Here is a 20,831-nt window from a genome sequence, read left to right as displayed (position 1 = left end):
TTCCTTTATAACTGCCAAACCCAACTGGGGATGGGGGGGGGTGGGGGGGTGGGGGGGGATGGGGTGGGGTGCATGTGTGCTTCAACTAAATCAGGTGAATGCATTACACTTTATTCCAGAAGAAATCCATCAGCTTGTACCTAAAGCTCCAGTAGAAATTCTGGAAAAATTACAAAGCTCTCTAATATTTACATGATTTCTGCCCACTGAAAGGCAACTACATATTCTGGGTTGTTCTTACATTCCAGTCAGTTAAACCAGCTACTGTAAAAGGACCCTTCTGCTGACAACAGGAGTCACATCTTCGACATATCTACCACAGTGCCCTGCTCCAGTCTTCATGGTGTTGTTTCTGCAGACACACTTTCTTGAATAGCTTTCCTACAGGAAATCTGCTGGACACTTGGCAGAAGTTCATGGAGAGGGTAGCACTGCCATTAGTCACACAAAATTGCATCATCACCCTGACAAATTTTCTGCTCATTTGGCATACCAGATTTCAGAAAAGGGCACAGTGTGACAGGGTCCTGGCGTGGAATGGGACCATCTTTTTTTTCCTTCATGTGATTGTAGCAGAAGCACACTCAGTCTCTAAAGTTATCTTTACTATAGCCTTCTGTTTATTAGAACAGGAAAATTATACAAGTTGAACAGACTAACTATCTAAGAAAGAAAGCTCAGGTGGCTAAGTGACTCAAAACATATGGAAAAGGTTACCTCCCCCTCATCTGTGTCCTGAGACAGTGGGTAGCTTACTCCTTTCTTGCTTCCTAGTCCAACAACTCCCAGCAGCTTCCTGGCTTGCAGCATTCTTAAAGAGCCTCATCTAGAACCTGGGGAAATTTTCCTTTCTCCAGATTTTATGTGGAGCTTGACTGGAGGTCCACTCCCTATAGCTGTGCAGGCCTGGGGCAGCCTCCTGCCACCCAGGTGTACCCCAGCCCACCCCACGCTCCAGGCAGTTCTCTCACTTGCACACAGCTCAAAGGCAGGAGCACCCTCCAGAGCCTTGCAGAGCTCTCTCAAATCCAAAATGCAATAACCAGAACAGGTCAATTCATCCTGATGTTAAAATAGCGTGATATGAAATGCATACAGAATACATTGAGAGCATAAACATTTAACAATGCAGTCATGTGTTGCCTGTCAGGCTGGCTGATTCCCTGCTAACAGGTGAGGCGAAGTTTCATGTGCCTGACAAAACGTTAGGTAAATTGCTCCTCCAGACAGAGTCAAAAGAAAACAAAGTGATATTCCCTTTTACATAAAAGCACTAAGAACAGTGATATTGACATTCTTTAAATTATTAAATAAGCAGTTAAATAATTACTATTTAAAGTAATAGTAAGTACAAGGAGTAATGTTTAATATGAAATATTTTCTATTGTATTTTATATTAACAGTGGGAAATTATTGTGGATTTCTGCCATACAACCAAATTCTAGAAAGATTTTTTTTCCTGCTTGGCTGGTTGTTTTTCTATGATGCATATCAACCTTCTTCAGAGAAAAATGTTAATATGAGAGAACATTGCACAAATTGAATTTGGTTGCTAAAGTTTTAATCTTGTACAGTAAAATTCTACTCTATTTCTTGCATTTCAGTTCTAGATCATGAACAGATTATATGATGTAAAACTGTTAGGTAGATTCTGAAATACTACATTTAGATAAATCTTTCTAATGTAAATTTGGCAGGGTAAAAAAATCCTGCTGATATGATAAGCTGAATCACTGTTAAATGCACTACGTTCATGCAAACAGCTCGTGAGAAAATACTTTTAGTACGCATACAACTATTCATAGCTCCTCTTGTATATTCAGCCTTCCCCAGATATTGAAGGCAAAATTGTAGAAGGGACAGTTTTTTATCTGTAGATAACCCAGAAGCCTAAAAGCCCCACCAAATTTCAGTCCAGTTTTGATGACTGCATATGAAAAGCATTCACCATGACAATTCTACGCTAATCTGGGAAAAATGGGAAAAAAGCAATTTGTAGTAAGAAAATGCACAATGAAGTCTGGGAATATTACTTTAATAAGAATGTAAGCCAATAACCAGTGGGGAAAGAAGGGACCTCATAGTCTCTTTTTCCCTCCTGACCACTCTGAAACAGCACAAATGTTCCTAGAGCTGCCCAAACAGATGTTTATCTAACCAGTCATTAACTGTGTCCATAAACAAATTTCTGTGGCCTCCGAAGGTAACCTGTTCCAGTGTTTACTCATCTATATGGTTGATTTTTTATCCTAATATCACAAAAATTTTGCCTTTTGCCAAATACATTTGTTTTTCTTTTAACAGATATGAAGAATAACTTAACAACAGATAATCTTATGAAAACCTCCTCCATATTTGAAAACATTATCGTGTTCCTCTTCTCCGTTTTTTCCTTTCTGTAGTCATCAGCTGCTTCTTACTTTTTATATACTCTAAAATCCTTGTTTCCTTTTGTTCTTTTCAGTCCACACTATTCTTAAACTGTGATGCCCAAAACTACATATGGAGCTGAGCCCTACTGATGGTTCATTTCATCTGTAATTCTCTAAGCTCCTGATGCCTTATGAATAGTATCACCGCTAAACCAGAAATCCTGCATTTTTATTTATACAGCTGACTTCTTCCCAGGATAATCATTTGCACTTGTCATTTCAACTTGCAGATTTCAGACCATCTCTCCAAATTTAAGAAGGTGGTGGTGGTGGAATGCTTTTGCTGTCCCATAAAATACTTAGAGCTCTCACCAGGGTAGCATCATTCAAACACTCACTAAGTCCATTCTTCATTCCCTTAGCCACCTTGTTAATGAAAACATGTAATATATGTGGACCCAGGCCAGTCCTTGCAGAATTACACTTAAACTATCCCAAGTTGATCTGCGATATTAAAAATATAAATTCACTAGGAATGTTATTCTTCAGTGAACTATAACTTGGAACTTCTAAGTTAACTATGCTTCTCAAGTTTGCTTATGAAAATGTCCTTCTCTCAGTGTGAAACACTGTGTGAAGAGCTACATCATGTTTACTACTTCCCTTTTAACTGCTAGCCAGCTATTCTGTTAAAGAACTAGATGTATTTGACAAAACGTATTTTGAAAATTCATGCTTGTTGTTTATCACCACCTTCTTACCCTGAAGATTTTCAGGAAAATGAACATTTAAGGGTTTCCTGCAGCTTCTTCCTGGTTATCCAAGTTACAGGGACTGATCTACAAATTCCTTAGTTTTAAGATAAGTTTTGCTTTTCCATTACTTGCAAATCCTCATTCCTCACTGTTTTTTACAATCAAGGCCAACTGTTCAGAAACTCCTTTCTTAAATATTCTATGACCTCTTTCTGGCACGTATTTCACTTTGCCTTACTAACTTCATTAAGCGCTTACTCCCAGCTAACTATTACATCAAGCCTGAAGCAGATAGAAAACCCACAGTATTTTTGAGTTACTGTCCCCCATTTAGAAAGGTTTTTACTTTCCTTCTTAGTTTCTCTTATTAATAATGGATTAGTAGAAACTTCGTGCCTTCTGCAAATTCTACTGTGTTTAACACATTCTGTGCCACAGCTTTTTTGGCTGTGTCCACAATCAATGCTTATCTCTATTTACATTGCATCTCTACATTATTTTCCAGTCACTAAAAAGCTCCTGATGCAGGCAAGGTGGTCTTTCTATGTTTTCCACTTTACCATAAGTTTGCTCTTGTGCTTTAGCTTCTACCCTCTACCTTCTTTTGAATCCCTTGTCTTCACTACAATCTTTTTTAATGAATGATTTTGCTGTTTCATTTGTAATCTTTAGAAACATGTTTCTTACTTCTAATGCTCAGATTTCTGCTTTCCTCTTCAATATTTAAATTCACTAGTTCTTTCTTATAACAGAGAAAAAAAAATCTTTGATGCTATACAAAACTTGGCCAGAGAGTGCCTTGCTGTATCATTTTTGCAATAGAATGTTTGTTATTTGGACAAAGAAGCAAGCAGCCATTCTAACCTAGAAACCACATACAAAAATCTTCATCTAGCCAACAGTCAGGCCTTACAGATCTGAGGGGAAGGTGTGACTTTCACAGCCAGATGGTGGCAATGGTTTCCCAGTGCCCCCACAGGAGCACTATGTTATAAGGTTGTCCTAAGTACAGAGCTAGATCTCACAGCAATCCCATGACACTATTTTCAAACTCCTCCTCATTTACTTGCTCCTGTCACCACCAGCCAGAGGGAATACTAAGAACAGGATCATATCCTGGCTGTTTGCAAGCGATGCATGATTCCAGATTTACAGGTTGGCCTATAGATCTATATCACAGACACACACAGCTTCTCCACTACAATAATGAACTAGAGAATAAAAAAATTAAAACTTTTACCCTGAATTAATGGTCAAAACAAAAATCTAAAACACTCCTCTGAGTTATTTTTTCAACCTCCATATTTTAATTAAGTTGTAATAACTATTTGGGTTTGTAGCAGTATCCCACTGGAGCTGTATCTAAATAAACGACAGGCAAGTAATCTGAATATTTTTTGCCACATTTGAATAACTTGCCAAATATCATTTTTGCTCCAGACATGGAAAAGCCAAACTCTTTGACAATGTCTATGAATATACAGAAGACTGATTTATATCACCCAATTAACTGCTGTCCTCACCAGTGTTAAAGAATAGGATTGCCACCTCCCCATGTTGCAAGTGATACTCCTACTAATACATTTTTTCTTTTTTTGATGTATGTTCAAGGGAATGTCATCTGCCTCCTTCTTTAACCTCATACTTGGAAACTGCCAACATGTAGCTCATACACAACCCACATGCCATTCAGTTACAGTGTGTTTCTAAAAAAACAGTTTCCCCAATCTGGCTAATTACATCTTTATTTTTTGTCTCAACCAAGAGCCGATTACAATCTACAGATACATGCTGAACATATAGACCAGCATAAAACTCTTTTTATACTGAAGCAAATCCGTAAAGCACAAAAACAGGTGAAAGGAGTCAGTAGACTCTGCTGTTTCTGAGAAGAGCAGCTGTTAATGTGAAATGAGGTGTTGGCATATCCAAGCAAGTGAAACAGGCTCAAGTTTCTGCATTAAATACACATTATTTTCCTATGGAAGAGAAAACTAGAGAAAACTCAGGAAGGAAAAACTCCTCTAAGCTTTCTAAGGAGGAATTAGCTGTAAGGACTAGCAGGTGCACGAGAACGTGTCTAAGGGTGCAACATGAGGCTTAAAGTAAGTATTAAGAATGAGTTCATAACACACACCTTGCCAGGAAAGGATAACGAGTCAGGTGGATAAGGAAGAAAGTGCAGGAGTCTTTCTGATTTCCTAGGGTGGACTGAGTTAACAGCTCACAGCCCACAAAAAGGACAGTTCTGCTCAAGTAGCCCACTTCAGCACTCTGAGTAACTAATTCCTCTTTCCCTGGGCGTGTATATAGAGCTTGTGCGCCCTTCTCAGAGGTTGACTCAGCTCAGTAAAGTGAAAGAAAATTAATCCAACAAGAACAAGCAAATAGTCACTTTGGCAAGCTGACCGGGCTGACAGACAGGGTAACAAGTATCAGAACTAGCACAAGCAAGGGGATGGACCTGAGTGGCTGACAGCACAAACATGTGGGTACACAATGGGGCTACCTATTCCAGCTGAACTGAGCACTTAGATCAAAGCAAAGCAAGGGGGAAAGGGAAACTGATGAGACAGAGCAGGGGGAAAGTGCTTCACAATGATGATAAAACACTGGAAGAGGCACCTAGAGTCAGTGGAATCTGCATCCTTAAAAATCTGGCCTTGACTGAACATGGCCTCAGGTAACCTGATCTAGGGCAGGGAGTGTCACCAGATGTCAGATGTCCCTCATAACCTAAAACATCATACAATTGTATTTTAACTAATAGATTCAATGATTAAGTTAATATTGATGATAGCTACAGAGAAAAAATTAAGTAGTCAGAGGGCTTACTACTTGCTTACAATTCTATCAAACATTTAAAATGGCACTAACAGTCTACAGACTAACTGGAAAACAAACATAGTAGAAATCGAAGCACAACATCAGAAATCCAGAATACAGCTGACTAGAAATTCTCCAGAGGAATCATTCTTTTATTGAATTTTTCTAGTTTATCAAAAGCAGAATATTCCATGGAAACAGAGCAAGCACAACAGCTGACAAAACACAAGCATATGCCCTGCCAGCTCTGCAAGATGGCCTTGGAACCAAAACCTGAAAGTTTCAGATCCACTGCTCCCAGTCAGTTCTGGGAAGAACCTGGAGGTACCAGTCCCTGAGTAATCTTGCTCTACAAAAATTCTGTTCGTACAGCTGAGAGAGGCAGGTGTTCTGAGGCTCACAATAACTAAGGAGCCAAACAGCCTAAGAACCTGGCAGCCTTACCTGGGGCTTATTCAGATTTTGCATGTTCACTTATACGCAACAGCACTCTGGTTTCCCATTGGCATCTAGAATAATACTTCATCTCTCATCTCAACAGTCTGGTCAGTTGGTCCACAGCTGTTAAGGAGTGGACAGGTAAAAAAATGGTAATAATCTTGGTAATATCAGTCACCATCGCCTAAGACATCGCAGTGTGATTCATTTAGACATCTTGCTTTAATGTGTGCACAGTTGAACACAGGAGGTGCCTGGCAGAATCCAGAAGATTATGAGGCCTTTTCTTTTTTTAGAATTAGAATAAAAAAGTTTTCCAGTAACTTGAGAACCAAGAAATAAAAGCTCCATTTCCTAGCCAATTGTAGCAAGGATAAAATATGTCATTATGAACTTGCCTGCTTAAAAAATGGCTATAAACTGTCATACAGCATTTCATGATTCCTTTACCCAGTCGTTGTTTGTTTTCATTTAGTTCACACTTTCTACAGGGATTTTGCAAAGTTTTCACCTACTTCTCTTCCTTATTATTCCAACCAATAGACTGGAAACATCATTACCAAACCAAAGCAGTTATTGCTTGTGTCCATATCTTCTATCATGTATACACTGTCCATTTGTGCATACGTACAGTTAGTAAAGACACATTAATAATACAGTGATCTTTTTCTGTATGAAGAAATAATAATAATAATAAAAACAAAACCAAAAAAAGAGTCCTAATCAAGTTTCCAGAGAAGGCATTTACCTTGGACTCCAGTTTTGTTTTCCATTAACTGCTTCCAGGGTGTATTTAATTACTATATTTATTTTCTCCTATTTACATGGAATTCAAATTGAATATTATTCACTTCTCCTGCAAAGAGCTAAATACATTCAGTAAGAGAACAGAGGGAGGGATTCCTTTACCAGTTATCTCCTTCTGCAGACTGATAGTACCTCCTATACAATATAAAGGGTTTTAAGAAAATCAGAGGCATCACTAATTGATAGAAAAGATAGTCCTTGATTATTCTCAAGTACAGCCCCTAGTTAAGTAGCTGGCTTATCCTTTCTTTCCATCTTCATATAAATTTTCTTTAATTTTTGCTACTTATAATGAACAATGTTAAAAATAATTAGAATAACCTAAGATAGCAAGGATTTTCAAGTAAACAGAGTAATTAGAATAATTTACATTAATGTATTCTACTAAGCATTGCAGCTGTCTGATTTGAAACATTTATTTTCTTCACAAACTCAAACAGAAAGAAAAAGTGCCAATTGGCAACACAGGCTTAGAAAACAACTGCGAGAAACAGTGCTTGAGAAAAGCTGATCGTGAAAGAACTTTTTTTGGTTTTGTTTTTGTTAATTAATACGATGGTGGTGGTTGGTTTGATTGTTTACTTCTCTAGTCTTCTGATCACACACTGGTCACAAATGCAATTATACAAAAGAATATTCTTCCATTTTAGTTAATTAAGAAAGAGTGGCACATCAGATAGAGAAACAACAACTGGAAATGAATCCACTGAAATAAAATTTAAATTAAAAAGGAAGTGCCAATAAATGTTGTTTATGACCACAGAAAAGGATCTGGTTTTGTTCCTTAAGACATGTTTTGATTTTCTTCTCAGAAAGAAAATGGAAATGTGGAATTTGGATTTAGATCCTCGTGTCCCCGATCTCTTTTAAATCACAGTTTTAAGATCTGGCTGAACAGTAAAGACAAAGCATTAGAAATTTGTATGCAACGATGGTTTTATGATACAGTACTGATTTAATCAAAAGTGAACATAAGCTATTTCACATAAAGCTCCACTATTCATTCCTCACAAAAAAAGATCAGCAGAAATTAGGCCAGAAATTAAGTTGAAAAGCCAGTCCAGAACTATGCAGCTATCTCCATTTCCATCAAAGAAGTCACCTTTGGTTCTATAAATTAAGAACTGCAGCATCTCATAGGTTGCTGGCATGCAAATATCTAAAAATTGAGTAACTACAAGAAAAAGCATTTGATTTTATCCACACAGTAGATCTCAGCATTATAGCTGATGAAATTCATAGGGACAGGCTTTAATCAACCACTTCCTGAATTATTTCTACAAGGAATTCAAGGTGTCATTCTAACCTTTGTTTTATATAGAGGATTAACCAGCACACAAATTAGTAACCACTCTTCCTTTCTCTACCTTAAGATTGTCAGAGATTATTCAAATTAAAGAAACTTTGGGTTTACTACTTCACGTAATTTCTTGTCTTACCCTCATTACCGGAGTATCTTTTTATCTTAAATTAGTAAATAACAGGATTTACTTTACATTAAAAGAAGCTGGAAGGGACATCCAGGAAGTTGCACAAGTTGCACAGACTTTGGGATTTATTCAAATGTTTAGAATCAAACTTCTCATACTGAAGTCAGGAGGGATGTCTGGAGATGATCCAATCCAACACACTGCTCAATGCACGGTCAACTACAGCCATGTTCATTTGGGTTTTGGATTGGAACTCCACAACCTCGCTGGGAAACCTGTTCCAGTGTTCAATCACTATCACAGAAAATAAAGTTTCTTGTTTAAATGCAATTTCCTGTATTTCAGTTTCTGCCACTGCCTCTTGTCCTGTCACTAGGAAACCCTCAGACGTGTCTACCTTTGCATTCTCTACTCCCTCTCATCAGATATTTGTACATACTGTAAGATGTTCCTAGAGCCTTCTGCTCCCCAGACTGAACAACCCCAGCTCTCAGCCTCTCTTTGTACAGTCAATGCTCCAAATCCTCAGCCAGATTCACAGCCTTCCAACTAAACTCTATCCAGTATAGCTGTGTACAAAGGAGAGCCCAGCACTGGGCACAGCACTCCAGATGTCTCTCACCAGAGCTCAGTAAAGGTGAAGTATCACCTCCTTGACCTGCTGGCTATGCTTTTCCTAATGAAGCCCAGCAGGCTCTTGGCCTTTGCTGCAAGAGCACATTGCTGGCTCGTGCCCAGCTTGGTGTAGGGCTTGGTCTTTCCCTTTGTGGAACTTCATGAGGTTCTTTGTCAGCCCTTTTCTCCTGCCTGTTGAGGTCCCTCTAAAGGGAGCACAATCAGCTGGTGTATCAGCCGTTCCTCCGAGTTCTGCATTATCTACAAGTTTGCTGACAGTGCACTCTCCATCACTTTGGACATTAATGAGTTAAACAGTACTGGACCCAGCACTGACCCCAGGAGTACACCCCTAGCAGGAATCTATGCTGCTGATCCCACCCCATTGAGCACAGCACTTTCATACCACCTCACAATGTAGCTAGTCCATACTTCATCACTTTGCGTTACAGGAGAAAGTGTTAGAAGTCTGACTCAAGTCAGCTTAAACACTCAGCATGCTACCACACTGAACCAGTGTTTAAAGATTACATGGAGATATATGGGATAGTGTAAGTTACAATATTTAGCAATTAAGGGTTTTTTAAAAATAATTTAAGGCATTTGGGATTTGTTTAGAAAAAATAAGTGTTTCATTAAAAAGTTGGATTTGGTCTTAAGAGAATATAGATATTGCAGACAAATGAAGAGCTCTCTAAACTATCAATGACTGATCTCTTCAATAAAAAAGTGTTGCATAAACAAGAAGTAAATATCTTTTAACCTGAAGCAGAATAAAACTTAGAAATATATTTGGACAACAAAAATCTGCTGTCCTAGATAAAGGATAAAAGACAAGACAAATGCATTCTGAAACACCAGACCGGTAATGTTCCTAGAAATGGCATACTAACATTTTGCAAAATGATCAGTCTTTAAAATCCTCCAGAAAATAGGAAACTGGTTAAGAAAAACCTCACGTAATGACAACCATTTTCCATATACTATAAAAAAAGGGGGAAAAAAAAGTAAATTAAACAGCTAGGTAGATGTTGAGTTAACAAGTACTTTAATTTTTATTTTTAATGGTTGTTTATTACCATAACCAATGATTTATTTCATCTTGGAGAGAGAAAATCCTACTTTATTGAAGGTTCCCTGAAAAAAATTAGTCTACAGCAATCCAATATATTTCCAGTCCTGTCAGGTATACCAAATACAAATTACTGACTATTGTACTGAATCATCCTCTACAGAGCCATCAGTCGCTCATCACGCTACATTACTTCAATGCAAGCCTTGAGTTAAGATCCGATTAATCCTGAAATAGCCTGGCTCAGAACCGTTAAATGAAAAACAGGGCTTAAGAATAGAAAAATCTTTCATTATCTTTCTCTAGCTCACATGCACAGATCCAAAATTTGTTGCAAAATCTATAAGACCATCTATAATCAGGTAAATTTAAATGCAGCTTATTTTTCAACTGTAAATCTACTTGGGGAATTCACGAGACTACTTTTGTATTTTAAGCACACTAAAAACATCTTCTTGAACAGTTCATATTTAATTTCTCTATAAAACTAAATGTTTGACCAAAGTTAACATTTAGAAAAATAATTTTCAGTTACACATACTGCATATAAAATGTAAGAAAACACACTGTAGGAGTGTTCAAAGTCCACTGAACTAAGTACTTGGCCAATGCAAAGATTTGGCGCTGTCCGACACTATATCCTTGTCTCTAAACCAGAGGGGCATGGACCTGATGGATGGACCGCTTGGTGGATAAGGAATTGGCTGGATGGCCGCAGTCAAAAAGTTGGTGGTCAAGAGCTTGATGTCCAAGTGAAGAGCAGTAATGAGTGGTGCTCCTCAGGGACCGGTACTGGGACCGGTGCCATTTCACATCTTTGCTGGTGACAGGGACAATGGGATCGAGTGCACCCTCAGCAAGTTTGCTGATGACACCAAGCTGTGTGGTGCAGTCGACACACTGGAGGGAAGGGTCGTCATCCAGAGGGACTCTGACAGGCTTGAGAGGTGGGCCTGGGCAAACCTCATGAAGTTCCACAAGGCCAAGCGCAAGGTCCTGCACGTGGGTGGGGGCAATCCCAAGCACAAATACAGGCTGAGTGGAGAATGGGTTGAGAGCAGCCCTGAGGAGAAGGACTTGGGGGTGTTGGTGGACGAGAAGCTCACCAGGACCTGGCAGCGTGCCCCGGCAGCCCAGAAAGCCAACCACATCCTGGGCTGAATCAAAAGCAGCGTGGCCAGCAGGTCCAGGGAGGCGATTCTCCCCCTCTGCTCCGCTCTCACGAGACCCCACCTGGAGTCCTGCGTTCAGCTCTGCCCCCCCCAATGTAAGAAGGACATGGACCTGTTGAGCGAGTCCAGAGGAGGCCACAAAGGTGATCAGGGGGCTGTTGCATCTCTTCCTGCTAAGACAGGCTGGGAGACTTGGGGTTGTTCAGCCTGGAGAAGAGAAGGCTCTGCAGAGACCTTAGAGCAGCCTTGCAGTACCTAAAGGGGGCCTGCCAGAAAGCTGGAGGGGGACTTTCTACAGGGGCCTCTAGTGACAGGACAACGGGGAATGGTTTTAAACTGAAAAAGGGTAGAGTTGTATTAGATATTAGGAAGAAGTTCTTTACTGTGCAGGTGTGAGGCACTGGCACAGGTTGCCCAGAGAAGCTGTGGATGCCCCATCCCTGGCAGCGTTCAAGGCCAGGCTGGATGGGGCTCTGAGGAACCTGGTCTAGTGGAAGGTGTCCCGGCCCATGGTTGGGGGATTGGAACTAGATGTTCTTTAAGGTCTTTTTCAACCCAAACTTTGCTATGATTCTATGAATGTCAACAACAGAATTATGAAAACTACATGTTTTCCTGCATAAATGACAACATAATATGCCATAGGGGCACACCAATTTTACTGGAAGAAGTCCTTTTTTCTGAAAACATAATACTCTACAAAGTCATTTAAAAAAACCCTGAATAAGAATAATCTGAGTGACACTTCCCATCCACACACTGAATTTTTTATAGTTTACATTTTGCTATGCTTAACTTCCAAACTTCTCTGGAACAGCAGGGGTTTTTTAAATGTTTGAATATGAAGAGGACAGTAAAGTAAGAACATTTGAATCCATTCTTTTTACAAAAAGATGTGAATACAAGCTCTGTTTGTTCATGTTCCTATATAAAAATACAGAAAAAAAGGATTTCAGGAAGTCAGTTAGTTCACCCACTTGCATGAATAACCAACAGCTATTCTGTTCTTGAATACTTTAACAAAGGATTTCTTCGAACCCCCTGGCTAGTCTGGTCTGCCAGGTTTGGGCTCATTTCTTCAACCAAAGTGCAATTACACAGAAATTTTCAAGTTACATATTAGTAAAAGAAAGCAGAAGTAACCAAGAAGGACAAGTCAAACAGTCCCCTATTCTTCGCTCCCTAGACATATATTACTGGCAACACTTTGGAGCATCCATCACTGAAGTATATTATTGAACAAATAACACATTATCATAACTCTAAACAGTTGCTGTACTCTTCAATTGTCTCACATATGATTGTTTGGAATCATTTTCACCATACAGAGAAAGTTAAAGACTCATCAAGCTAAATGCATTTTCATATACAGCTTTGTACCTTTATGTATTTCTTCAGTCACAGCTCTTAAGATTTTTTTAATTAATGAACCAAATTATCAGTTTTACAGATTCACAATACCATGTAGCTACAGAGACAGTTTCACTGGAAGCCACAATCAAACAGTGTTTTGGAGCTCTGTAAAAAGATGTACATGCCTTAGCAGAACTGGTAATGTCCTTCCAGCAGTTTCACCAACAGCAACAACAAAAAAGGACAAACAATGTGAAGATGGTAAAATACACATACTTATCAATATAAGATCTGTGGACTGCTTGTAAAACTTTTGATATCTGGCAAGAAGATCTCTTACAACAAAATTTGAACACACATCACCATAGCAGTTTTCCATAGAAGAGCAAACAGTAGCTGGCAGGTACTGAGATGAAAAGGTTTAAGGTTTAGGTCATGAAAAATGTATTTATGAATGAAATAATACATTCCAAATCCATTTTCAGCATACTATTAAAAAAATACTCATATTAAACCGCTCACTATTCCCCCACTCCAAAACCTAAATGCAAATTACCCCAATATTAATGACACTTAAATAGTGGCAAACATTGTTTTCTGAAATAGCCTGTGTTCTCTGAAGCATGTCCGATAGCATAAGGTTAGGTGAACCCTTATGTGAATGGAGAACATAAGCTTTACAATAAAGAGCTGTAGGCAGATATGAAGTGTCTGGAGCTTTTTACCAAGTTTGCTTATTTGATTCATGCAATGTGGATCTTCTCTGGTAAGAGATACCATTCTGTACCCTAACTTCTTATTTACGGACTACGAGTCTTTTCATATACATATTATTAACTATGTAATCCACTTTTCTGCAGCTATAGCACATGGATAATTAAGGGAAAATAGTCCCAAGAGATGCAAATATCTAATAAAGATTACAAGGTGATTCTCTAAATTAAAAATATGGAACGTTCCCTTTTTAAGCTGAACAGAATCTTTTTTTCAATCTGAAACAACTCTTTCTGAGGAATTCTTGCAATTTCCAGAACTACTGAAAATGTTGCCCCGAGCACTGAAATGAAAAAACTGTTGCTCAGAACAAGACTAAGTAGCTTAAAAGCAAGATACACTGCACCACTATGATGATAAACCGAAGTGTCTTGCCTTCCCTCTATCCAGAGAACCATTAAAAGTCTTCATCAGCAACCATTAAAGTACAAATAACATGAAGTTTGAGATATCTATATGTCCTTCCACTTTAAAAGAGCAAGCACGGCACAAAACGCTATCAATCACAGGCAGTCTCTACAGAGACAGTGGGTCAGACCTTAAGCTGGTGTTGAAGAGTACTCAATATAGGCATAAAGCAAGGCATTAGCACTTCTCAGCACTCAAATTTATGAATTGAGACAAAGGGTAAGGCCCAGAACCATGCCATAAATAAATAAAGGCTCCTGGCTTACAATCCATTTTCTTGTTTTGAATTTCCAATGCTCAGGTTCTAGTAAGTGAACAACAATTACAATTTGAAATCTAGACAGACAGAACTGCACAAGTCCCAGCTATCCACTTCCCTGCAGCTGGATCTTCCCCACGGCTGCAGAGAACTCTGTACTGCATACCTTTTCCTTAGAGGGCTCAGCACAGTCCAGCTCACTCCCCATCTCAAGTGCCCCCCTACTTTCAGGGATCCTAGCTCCTAGTATCATCCTCACAGCATTTCACATTACATGCTCAGATCCAAATATGCCTCAAATCCGAATGTGTGCCACAGCCAGAAGCTGTGCATACAAACCTGTTGCGAAGCAACAGACTTCAGAGAACTTTCAGGGAACCCAAGGAGATAATGATCCAACAACTGCATTCCCAGTGAGATTCAAGTATGCCCTACATGCAATACAGGTCCTTCGCTATCTGCCACCAACTAATTCATCTCCCTTGCAGCACCATTCCTGGAGTGGGCCAATGCTGTCTGACAAAAGCAGATGAGATTTATAGTCAGCTTGGCCTGCCCTTAGACTACGTAGATGGTCAGGGCTTGATAATCAGTACCCTGGATATGTAATATAAATATGTACAATGTGGTCAACTTCAGTCCACTTCCTGATCTGGTCTCCAGGTAAAATGTATCATCAGTCTCCTTCCATATTCTTAAAAGTCTCATTAAGAGACTGGAACCACTGCTGGCATAAGAAGGGATGGCTTGGCTCTGCTCCAAGCCACACTCAGTAGAGCAATGCCACACACACGGTATAGCAGTGGTACAGCAAGCAGCAACAGCCACCACCACGTATGGCACAAGTAGCACAGGGGCATCCAAAACTTCAGACCAAATTACTAAGTTGTTGCTAGTTTGCATAGTCACACACTTCTGTGAATGTTGTGTCAAACATTCTGTGAAATATTTTTTAACAGGAGAAATTATTCTGCGGCACTGATGTGTTTTTCAAATCTGTATAAAGTTTGCTAATGTATTCAAAATGAAAAGAAAATTGTTTCTATAAATATATTTTCAGATCTCAACATTTCAGATTTTCATTTGAAACTATTTTTAAGGATAGAAGTCCTAAAAACATGTAAAAATTTTGAAAATTACAATGCAAACTATTTTACTAACATTATTTGACCCAAACACTTAGGTAATTTTGACTTAAAAACCTAGGTAAGAAACAGAAGGTTTTGAAATACACACGAATGAAATCACAATCTATCAGAACAGGTGTAAAGTATACTGGCCCAGTATGCATAACAGTGTGTGTGTATATATAGATACACACACATCCAAAACCAATAACCAGAATAAGCTGAGAAATTAATAAAGGTCAAATATCATGAAACAACATTTCAAAAGTAAGGAAACCAGAATTCAAGAAAGCAGCTATCATACCATATCTGACCTTTCTTTACCAACCTTTTTTCAGCCATGTCTGAAAAATCTAGCCAGCGATCTTTACAGTGGGTACAGAATAATTATTCAGATATACCCTCCCTATTTAATGAAAGCAGAGAAAGCAGTGCCTGCAATCATCCTAACTGCTGCTCGCAGCAGCCCCTTTAACCTACACTCAATCATAATTCTATTATCCCTTTTGATCACCCAGATAAGCGCATATCCCTATTGTGACTGGAAGTAAAAGCAGACAGAGAACTCAAGAAACATGGAGTTAGTACTGCTGCACTCCAATGTAATAAACAACTTTTCATTATAAAGGATGAGCAGACATAAGACAAGAACATGTCATTAGGAAAACACAAGTGCTTATTACTGGAACAAAATGATTGCTTGTATGGATACGTTATTATCCACACACCATAGTATGATTCTGCCATTCAAATTCACAGTAGTAACTCCTATTATCTGATGTCCTGAAATGCAAATTTATCCCTTAACAATATATGTCAATGAGTAAAATTCAGAGAGGATAACAATAGTACACAAATAATTCCAAAATACAAGAAAAAAAATTGCTGCCTTTCAGAAGAATTATAAATATATTTGCAATTTACTACCTGTCTGAATTACTTTGCAAACAGAAAAACTTAAAGATTCTTGGAGACAGAGTGGGTCTTTATTAGTGTAAAGAACATTTTGCTTAACTTCCCGTTGGATCATCTCACTGTGATACAGCCTCTGTGAAAAACAGCCACTGACATAAAAGGCATTATCTGTTGAAAAGATGTTTCTCCCAGCTTGTAATAAAAACTCAAAATTTTATCACTGACACCAATAGGCCCTTGATTTCACTTGGTGTCCTTAAGGCTTACTAGAGACTTTGAATAATTGGGGGGGAGGCTAGTTTCAAAGGAAAAAAAAAAAAACAAACCACCAGACGATGTAGAACTTACACAAAATGCAGGCACTCAAGTCCTGGGCAATGATCCTGTTAAAGGTGAACACTTACCATGTAGGCCAACCACATCTACCATCAGCACCAGAGCCAGGGGCTTTAGAGATAGACTGGATGTTGCCAGTGTCAATGCGACTCATACAGCTTCATGGCAAACCAGCTGCTAGAGAAGGATTTGCAAAGGTGGCACTTACTGTGTGTGGTGTCTTTGGAGCAATGCAGCTCCCACTAGCAACACTCGGATAGGAAAAAGCCTTAAGTAACCAAATATACAAGCAAGAAAGACAGACACATATCCAGAAAAAATCTAAGCAGCTGACTCCTGCAAGTCAGCAGAGTGACGGAGAAGAACTGAAATGATAGTGCGTAGGTTATGTTTTGTGAACCATACACCATCAGGATGAGGACAGGAGCAAAAGCATGCCCTTTGTGGAGAGTGGGCAAGGAAAACTTTCCATTCTCAAGCGGTGGTACAAAGCCCCTGCACTTCACTGGGCACAGGGCACAAATACACCACAAGAATATACACATAAACTTACATAAAGTATTACATAGACAATGTGATTGCTTGTGGAGTTCAACAGCGTTCTAAAGGAAAAGACAGGAATTGCAACCTAATCCTTAAATTGTACTATGTTAACAAATGGCTGGCATAATTTTTATAGCTCATTCAATTCACAGTCATAGCTTATTGAAATTATTAATAGAAGAGCCCAGAAAACCGTGATAAATCAGCACTGTCTCCTGGATCTATCATCTATTCTTCAGTGACTTAGAGTTGTGAAATAAAGTAAGTGACACCTGATAATCTTTCTCATTGAAAAACCCATTTAATCTAGTCTCAGTAACAGCCATAAACTATTCTTGGTGAGAGTTTTTCCACTGAGATCAATAATAATTGTACTAGCAGATCAAGAGTACTAAAATAAACTAAAAACTTTACATTCACTCCTGTCATTTAACCCTAGTACAATACCTATTACTTTTAAATTTTATGTATTTCTTCCTTTTTGCTTCCATCCTTGTCTTTGCCACCTTGTGCAGACATGGTGTTCTGCAGCAAATTATATGACACTTTCCCTTTTTCCCATATTTAAATAGCTGCTTCCTGACTTTCTCATCAGTGGAGTGGCCTATGTATTCTTTTCCCCTCAGTCTGCATTATGTAACCCTAAACCCCAAGATTATTTCTGAAATAGCAATTATAATCACAATTTTATTTCAAGAGTCCAAGATTCTAACACCACTTAACTTACAATAACATAGGTTTACTCCTGCAAGACGTAGAATTTCCATAAAGAGTTCTTGCAACAAACCCACAGTGACCTTTTGGATTAATATGGGTTGCTCTACACCACATCTGCATTCTGCCATGTGCTCTGGCTACCACAGGTTAGAATCATAGAATCATTTAGGCTGGAAAAGACCTTTAAGGTTATCAAGTCCAACTGGTAAAGGTTGATGCCTCCCCTTATTAAACTTTCAGTCATTTAATAGCAAACCTGATCCACTCTAGAACAGATACCACAATAGACACCTGCTACAAGAACGTATAAAAGACTAGCTCTAGTTAGCTTAGAATGTTAAAGAAATCTCGCATAGTTAACCCCTGTGTAAAGCATCACCGAAGAGGTTCAAGAATTTTGTTGCATTCAACAGAAACTGCAGCTAGATTTTAGGTAAAAATATGAAAGCATCTTTATCCAGTATAGGGATTGAAACAACTTGATGTCACAGAAAATGAAAGAAATCAGCTGTAAATTCCAACCTGCCCCCCAATAAATAAAAAGTATCAAAAAGTACAAGATCCGTGAAATGAAAAAACATCTGTTATGCATAGATTATCTTGGTCCCTTTGTCTTGTTATCCTAATAACAATAGGATAAGATCAAGAAAACAGTCTCATTAGAACAGCTTTGGATTGGGATAACCAGTATGACTTAAAAGAATAGAAAGGAATTTCAGCTTTCCAAGAAAGAAACAAATAGCTGTATCATACAATTATCCTCTCAATGCGCTTGAAGAATCATCTTGAGTCTGTTGTAGAAAACAGTATGTCTACAGAAAATGTTTCCAGAGGAAAAGCATGATATTAACACTGTGTACCCATATTAACAGTATCTGAGTCTCCATTGGTTTATCATTTAACTGCCAGACATAAAAAGTGCCAAATCTGTTCTTTAAATCAAATAGTTATTTTTAAAACATAATCAAACTATATTCCTTTTCAAAAATTCACAGATTAATTGGCCTAAACGCACAACAACCAGATTCCTTTTCGGTTCACCAAACAGTCCTAGCTTTCTAATTTAGCAATTGAGTCATTTTTACACTTGTAACTCTGTTATTTTACACAGAGCAAAGGTAGTAGTGTGAATGCTATACTTTAAAAAGTTATACTAACAGATTACTTATGCTTTAACAAATTATTATTTAAATTGTTGCTTTCTACAGAAACAGAGATTACATTTTAAAACTCTGGTCTAGGAAGTGACATTATGAAGAAATTCTTATTGCCAGAGTATGATGGATTATGTCTGTTCTGTACTGGTGACAGTTCACAATAACCATAAAACCACCTAAACGTGCCCACTGTATCTACAATACAGCATTTTCCACAGACTGTATGATATAATACGATTCATACTCATTTTGGGGATCTGTATTTAGCGTTTGATTAGATCTACGCAGAAAAATGTTCCTTTCAACCTTTTAAAGTGCATGTTGAGAAATATATAGGTTAAACACTAATTTACCCTAATTATAGGTAAATTCTAAGATACACTAAAACAGGCTTTGAGGCAGACATTAAAAAAAGGAAAACAGTTTGGTTACCTACATTGTTGATGTATTCAGAAAGCAGATCTTGGAGAGCTTGGCGAATAGCATTGCACTCAGCAATGATGCGTTCTCGATGAAAATCACGCGTGCAGGAAGAATCAGCTAGCAAAGCCGCTCCACTGATAATAGCTTCCAGACGTTTCTCTAGTGATGGCCTTATTTTCTCTTCATTCACTACAAGAGGATCCAGGATAATTAAATTCTGGAAAACATTAGGAGTGCAGATAAGAAAAGTCAGCCCAATTAAGTTGCCGCTTTATTTTTACTTGCACTAACTACAGGGACGTTATGCTCCCTAGACTTGCAACCAGCCCTTTCCCTGTGAAGTATCCAAGGTATTTTTGACCATGGCAGATCCCATTTTCCCTGCTGGGGCTATGCATACAGGTCATTTGCAGACAAAGCCAAGTTCTCCCTGCCATTTGGATCTCACTAGTTCTAAGCAATATCCACATTATCAGATCCTACTGGCCGGGACCCAGTGCTAAGATAGCAACAGAGCATTCCATCCGGAGCTGGTTCACACCTAAGCAGCCCACAAAATAAGTGGAAACACATCACATCACCCTGCAGGCCACGTTGACACACAACCACAACTGCCTTGTCTCCAAGTCTTTCCCCCTGTTTCCTGCTTTTGCTGCATGAGATTCAAGATTTTCATCCTCAGTTTCAGCCTCTCCTACACCTGTATCTGGCATTTCTTCTTCTACAAATTCACTTCTAGGAACAGAAACACTATTTGTCTACCCTTATAAAAATGCATGCATTCTTATCATCGCACTACTTGGTCTATCAATCTTCACAACATCTTAATCTAGAACTAAAAGCTATCAACCCCATTTTATAAGCAAAGAACTGATGCTCAGACTGCCAGGTTCACAGCCATACAGAAAGTATGTCTTTAAAACAGGCAGCTGTGTGCCATCTTTCCAAGCTCTTAGCCAGGATTGTTTCTCCTCTTCAAGTTTTGTCACTGTGGTTGTAAACATAGAAATGTGTTTCTATGTGTATAAAAACACACACACAGAGAAAATGTCTTTCACTCTTTCCTGTGTCTGTCTACACTTCTTGAGGGTCATCTGTCTTCCTAGCCAGTGGGCTTGTCTTGTACATTTACCTTGTAAATACCTAAGAAGAAGATATGAATCTTATATTAAGCTTGTACTGTCTATGTACAATTATGACTCTTTGTATGAGTGTACTACTCAGTAATATTTCATGTTTTATCTAAGAGTCTTGGCTTTGAAAGAGGGGTTCAGCACCCCCACAGTCTTTTAGAAATCAGGACCACCTCTGAATTTAACACAAAACCAGCAG

General features: G+C 38.6%; 1 protein-coding gene across 1 annotated transcript in view; it reads right to left on the bottom strand.

Moving 5' to 3' along the window:
- The window catches only part of CTNNA3 (catenin alpha 3), a 500,767-nt gene that overhangs the window by 356,888 nt on the left and 123,048 nt on the right, over positions 1-20,831 (bottom strand). The window contains exon 7 of the mRNA XM_056352597.1: positions 19,513-19,716. Within this exon, the coding sequence (XP_056208572.1) occupies positions 19,513-19,716 (204 nt within the window). The remainder of the gene's footprint in view (positions 1-19,512; positions 19,717-20,831) is intronic.

The sequence above is a fragment of the Falco biarmicus genome, chromosome 9 (assembly GCF_023638135.1).
Source record: "Falco biarmicus isolate bFalBia1 chromosome 9, bFalBia1.pri, whole genome shotgun sequence".
Classification (NCBI taxonomy): Eukaryota; Metazoa; Chordata; class Aves; order Falconiformes; family Falconidae; genus Falco; species Falco biarmicus.
This window is presented reverse-complemented; position numbering and strand designations above follow the sequence as displayed.